This window comes from Solanum verrucosum, unplaced genomic scaffold (assembly GCF_900185275.1).
Source record: "Solanum verrucosum unplaced genomic scaffold, falcon-dt-bn FXZP01000130.1, whole genome shotgun sequence".
NCBI classification, from domain to species: Eukaryota; Viridiplantae; Streptophyta; class Magnoliopsida; order Solanales; family Solanaceae; genus Solanum; species Solanum verrucosum.
The window spans coordinates 507,646-513,358 of NW_026020341.1; the positions used below are offsets into that span (position 1 = coordinate 507,646).

The window sequence follows — 5,713 nt, forward strand, 5'->3', positions numbered from 1 at the left end:
ACTTATAGTTTTATAGATTAAATTTGAATTTTTTTAATTTACAAATTTGAACACATGTAGTTTTATCTGTTATTTGTCATACATTTTTCACAGTGTATTTTTATTTTTTTTAATTTTGTATCCTTTCTTAAATCGTATTCATTGTAATATGTATACTATTTGTATTTGTATTCATTCTAGTTTTCATGTTGTATTTTGTATAATGAAACTTGCATTTCTTTATTAGTTTATATTCATTCCAATAGGTATGCCAAATGAATCTATAGTTATTTAAGAAACATATTTGTATTCATGTATTTTTTTCACTGTGTATTTATTGTTTTCTTCAGAATCTTGTATCATTTCTTAAGTCATACTCATTCCAATATATATATTATTTGTATTTGTATTCATTCAATTTTTTATGTTGTATTTTGTATAAATAATGATATAAAAAAAACAAAAATAATATGATGGAAAAGTGACAATGAAATATAAAACTGAATAGGAATTAGTGAATACTTGCTGCAATCATTCTTAAATAAAATATATAACTAGTTGACATACATTTGGAATTAATGCAAATTTGAAACAAATACAAGATTCATAAACTATATAACATGAGATTTTAAATGAATACAAATATTAATAGCATACATACTGGTTTGAATACAAATTGAGAAAAGATACAAAATTCTGAATTTTTTATAAGAAACTGAATCCAAATACCTTGACATTAATTGCCATGGGTCATTTTTCTATCGCAAGTTACTGTGTTCAAGAAGAAGTATGACTTCTTTTTTTATCATTTTGATCGAATACTGTATTAGTTATAATATGTTCATGCTCTTCCAAGAGCACATCCTGAGGAGTAGGTCTAGGATAGTAGTACATCCTTTGGACCGGTTTTCTCGCATATTTTTTTGAGATTTTATTAATATCATCAGAAAAGTCTTTCTTATGACTGCTTTCTTCTCCTGACAGGTTATCAACCTTCAAAGGCTTTAGATTACCTCCTTTAAATCTCTTTTCTAAGAAATCCTCCAGATCTGGAAAGTCTTTTAACTTGAAATCACCGATCTACGAGGGAGGTTGGATACTGATATTGGCTACTTTCTCTTTTCCTTTAGAATTGGAACTGAGTCTTGAAAGTAGTTTATCAACTTTATCATGAATAGAAGTAATATCCTCTCCTAATATGCTCATATAAATGTTAGCATAATTATGCTGCATAATAATATGTTGTGTAGTAAGTAAAGCAGTATTATCTTCAAATAATTTTGAAAGAGCATTAAAATGAACAATCTCTCTCTCCTCCTAAGCTCCAGTGAGGACGATAACAACGAGCAGCAGCTCCAGCTGCTCAGACCAGCGAGCGGCGAACAGCAAACCCCGGCGAAGGTAAGAACATTCTTCAGCTTCTCCGGCGAACTCATCTATCTTCCCCGGCGACCAGTCCAGAAGAGAGACGACAGTGCTACTGTGTGTCGCCGGAGATCAACCAGATCTGGCCGGAAAAGTACCCATAGATCACTGAAACCCTCTATCTTCACCGACCAGGTTCTATCTATCCTTTTTCTCTCCCCTTTTTTGCTCTGAATCTAGTCGCTGCTGGGACCTTTCTTGCAGATCCTTTATCAGTTTTCTATTATAGTTCTGACCTGAGCTGCAGTATATAATATAGTGGGTGTTATCGTGTCCTTTAGAATATACATTGTACTGGACCATTTAGTGTAGCTGCTGTTATATTGCCCTTACTGTGTACTACTGCTGCAGTCTTTAGTGTATTTCTGTGTAGACCTTACTGTGTTTGCAGTTTAGTTCTAGTGGATTTGGTATCTGATGGTGGTAGTGAGTCATGTCCTCGGTTGAGGCCGAGGTCGAGGGATAAGAGAGGTAAGGGGGTTACGGGTTCTCTTAACGTGAGGGTAGGATCTTGGAACATAGGTTCGTTGACGAGGAAGTCCATAGAGCTAGTGAAAATTCTCAAGAGGAGAAAAATAAATATAGCTTGTGTCCAAGAGACTAGATGGGTAGGCGCCAAGGCTCGGGATGTTGATGGGTTTAAGTTGTGGTACTCAGGAGGGTCAAGGGATAGAAATGGAGTGGGTATTTTAGTAGACGGGGATTTGAGGGAGCAAGTGGTGGAGGTTAGGAGGATCAATGATAGGCTGATGACGATTAAGCTAGTCATTGGAGGAAGTACTTTGAGTGTTATTAGTGCTTATGCCCCTCAAGTGGGCTTGGACGAGGAGGCCAAAAAGCGCTTTTATGAGGATTTAGATGAGGTAGTTAGAGGTATACCAAATACCGAGAAGATTGTCATTGGTGGTGATTTTAATGGCCACATCGGGGCAACTTCTAGTGGATTTGATGATGTTCATGGAGGCTTTGGTTTTGGGGAGAGAAATGGAGGTGGAACTTCGCTTCTAGACTTTGCTAAGGCTTTTGAGTTGGTGATTGCGAACTCATGCTTTCCGAAGAAGGAGAACCACTTGGTTACCTTTCGTAGCCCAGTAGCTAAGACCCAGATAGATTACTTACTCCTCAGGAAGGGTGATAGAGGTCTCTTTAAAGACTGCAAGGTCATCCCAAGTGAAAACCTCACTACCCAACACAAGCTTTTGGTGATGGACCTGAAGATTAAGAGGGATAGGAGGAGGAAGATGATACCTGATCGACCGAGGATTAAATGGGGTGGGTTGACCCCTGCCCTTTCTCAGGAGATGGGTGATGAGCTGATGGGGATGGGGGCCTGGAGTGGTAGCGGGGATGCGGACAACATGTGGAATAAAGCAGCTAGTTGCATTAGGGAAGTTGCTTCTAAGGTGTTAGGGGTGTCAATGGGTAAATTTGGAGGCCATAAAGGAGATTGGTGGTGGAATGGGGAAGTCCAAGGTAAAGTGGAAGCGAAGAAGGCTGCATACATAAAATTGGCGGAGTGCGTAGACGAGGAAGAGAAGCGGACGCTTAAGAAAGTCTATAAGACGACAAAGACAGAAGGTAAGTTAGCTGTTACGAAGGCGAAGACGACAGCTTTCGAACGCTTGTATGTCAAGCTGGGGGACAAAGGTGGGGATAAGAAGTTGTATAGGCTCGCAAAAGCAAGAGAGAGGAAGGCGCGCGACTTGGACCAAGTGAAGTGTATCAAATATGAGGAAGGCAAAATACTGGTGGAAGAGACCGCCATCAAGCAAAGATGGCGAAGCTACTTTCACAAACTTTTAAATGAAAAAAGGTGAAGCAGACATTGTGTTGGGTGATTTGGCACACTCTGAAAGACTTCGGGATTTTGGATACTGTAGGTACGTTAGGTCCGAGGAGGTTATACGGGCTATTAGTAGGATGAGTAGGGGAAGAGCGACCGGACCCGATGAGATTCCGGTAGAATTTTGGAAGAGCATGGACAAGGCGGGCATAGAGTGGTTAACTGGGCTGTTTAATGTTATCTTTAAGACAACAAAAATGCCTGAAGAATGGAGGTGGAGTACAATGGTTCCGTTGTATAAAAACAAGGGTGATATCCAAAACTGTAACAACTACACGGGTATCAAATTGTTGAGTCATACTATGAAGATTTAGGAGAGAGTGGTGGAGATGAGGGTGAGAAGAGGGGTGTCCATCTCTGAGAATCAGTTTGGATTCATGCCGGGACGTTCGACCACCGAAGCCATTCATCTTATGCGTAGACTGGTAGAAAAATATAGAGAAAGGAAGAGAGACCTACATATGGTGTTCATTGACCTTGAAAATGCATATGACAAAGTACTGAGGAATGTCCTCTGGAGGTGCTTGGAGTCTAAAGGAGTCCCGATGATGTATATTAGGGCGATAAAGGACATGTACGGTGGAGCCAAGACTCGGGTTAGAACAGTTGGAGGAGACTCAGAACATTTCCCAATTGAGATGGGGCTGCATTAGGGATCAGTCCTAAGCCCTTTCCTATTTGCTTTGGTGATAGACGAGTTGACGCGGTCTATTCAGGAGAAGGTCCCATGGTGTATGTTATTTGCGGATGACATAGTACTGATTGATGAGACGCGGGACATAGTTAATGCGCGGTTGGAGGTATGGAGACAAACGCTGGAGTCCAAAGGGTTCAGGTTGAGTAAGACCAAAACAGAATATTTGGGGTGCAAATTCAGTGATGTGGTGGATGAGACAGATGTGGAAGTGAGACTTGCCGCACAAATCATTCCTAAGAAGGAAAGTTTTAAGTATCTTGGGGCTGTAATCCAAGGGAGTGGTGACATCGATGATGATGTCACACATCGCATTGGGGCTGCTTGGATGAAATGGAGGCTTGCCTCTGGAGCATTGTGTGATAAGAAAATTCCACCGAAACTTAAAGGTAAGTTTTACAAAGTGGTAGTTAGACCGGCCTTGTTGTATGGAGCGGAGTGTTGGCTAGTCAAGAACGCACACGTTCATAAAATGCATGTTGCGGAGATGAGGATGTTGAGATGGATGTGTGGGCACACTAGAAGCGACAGGATTAGGAATGAGGTTATCCGGGAGAAGGTGGGAGTGGCCTTTGTGGTGGACAAGTTGAGGGAAACGAAACTGAGATGGTTTGGACATGTGAAGAGACGGAGCGCAGACGCCCCAGTGAGGAGGTGCGAGGTAATGGTGGTAGAGGGTACGCGGAGGGGTAGAGGTAGGCCCAATAAGTATTGGGAGGAGGTGATTAGACAAGACTTGGCTATGCTTCACATTACCGAGGACATACTCTAGATAGGAAGGAGTGGAGGTCACGTATTAAGGTTGAAGGTTAGTAGGGATAGCGTGTTGTCTTCCCTTGCAAGGGTATGGGTTGTTAGTGTTTGGAGTAGACCTAGCCTTATGCTGTTTACTGCGTTTCTCGCATCACATTACTTTCTTGTTGTTACTGTCTCATTTGTTGATTATACGCTATCGTTTGTATTGGCTGTTATGTTTTATATATATCTCTCCTGTCACTTAGATTTGTTGTTCTTGAGCTGAGGGTCTCCCGGAAACAGCCTCTCTACCTCCACGAGATAGTGGCAAGGTCTGCGTACAATTTACCCTCCCCAGACCCCACCTAGTGGGATTTCATTGGGCATGTTGTTGTTGTTGTTGACTTTTTGTATCAGCTTATTCCAGAACTTTGTACGAAAAGTTCTCTGTAGACATGGAAATCCTTCAGAGGTATTATTAACCTTTACGGACCACTTCATAATCCAGGGAATTGAGAATTCTATGAAAATATACATCAAGGACATATCTTCAAAGAATATATTATCTTGTTCTAAACTTATAAGTTTAGGAGAGATGTCCAGCCACTCAAAATATAACTTTTAGTAAGGTTCTGGTAAATTTTTTATCGAGGGACCATATAAAGTCCACCATTTACAGAACCAATTTGGAATTGGTTGGTCGAAAACCTGGAAGCATATTTTTATGAACCAGGAAATCTATTTATTAGCATTTTCATATAATAAAGGTTTATTAAAGTTGTTCACATAATCCCAGTAATTAAATTTTACTGCTATCTTTTGTTCTGGGTGGATATATTCATTTTGCTTCAAGGGACTCATTCCCCATTCTTCTGGAGTCAAAACTCTTTTTATAATGATATTTGAAAAGTTATAAATTTTCTTGTATTGACTGGGTAAAAATGCTGGAATTTACCAAGCCCTTTCGTTGAGAGTTTCATCTCATAATGCATCCTGTATTTATAAGCAGGTGTAGTGTAAGAAATTGAATCCAAATA

The 5,713-nt window shown here is 40.3% G+C and overlaps 1 protein-coding gene across 1 annotated transcript; it reads left to right on the forward strand.

Annotated features, from left to right (window-relative positions):
- Positions 1-1,275: 1,275 nt before the first annotated feature.
- LOC125837333 (uncharacterized) lies at positions 1,276-5,129 on the forward strand. Its single transcript, XM_049516472.1, has 6 exons — positions 1,276-1,498; positions 1,585-1,650; positions 1,756-3,217; positions 3,285-3,526; positions 3,941-4,209; positions 5,094-5,129. Exons 1-6 carry the CDS (start codon positions 1,276-1,278, stop codon positions 5,127-5,129), a joined length of 2,298 nt encoding a protein of 765 aa, XP_049372429.1.
- Positions 5,130-5,713: the final 584 nt, after the last annotated feature.

Excerpts from the sequence above, each read along its gene's own strand:
- LOC125837333 (XM_049516472.1), top strand. The coding sequence starts at position 1,276 with ATGAACAATCTCTCTCTCCTCCTAAGCTCCAGTGAGGACGATAACAAC. Across the intron at positions 1,499-1,584 it reads AACCAGATCTGGCCGGAAAA|TCGCTGCTGGGACCTTTCTT; the intron begins GTACCCATAGAT and ends CTCTGAATCTAG. Across the intron at positions 4,210-5,093 it reads GTTTTAAGTATCTTGGGGCT|CTTATTCCAGAACTTTGTAC; the intron begins GTAATCCAAGGG and ends TTTTTGTATCAG.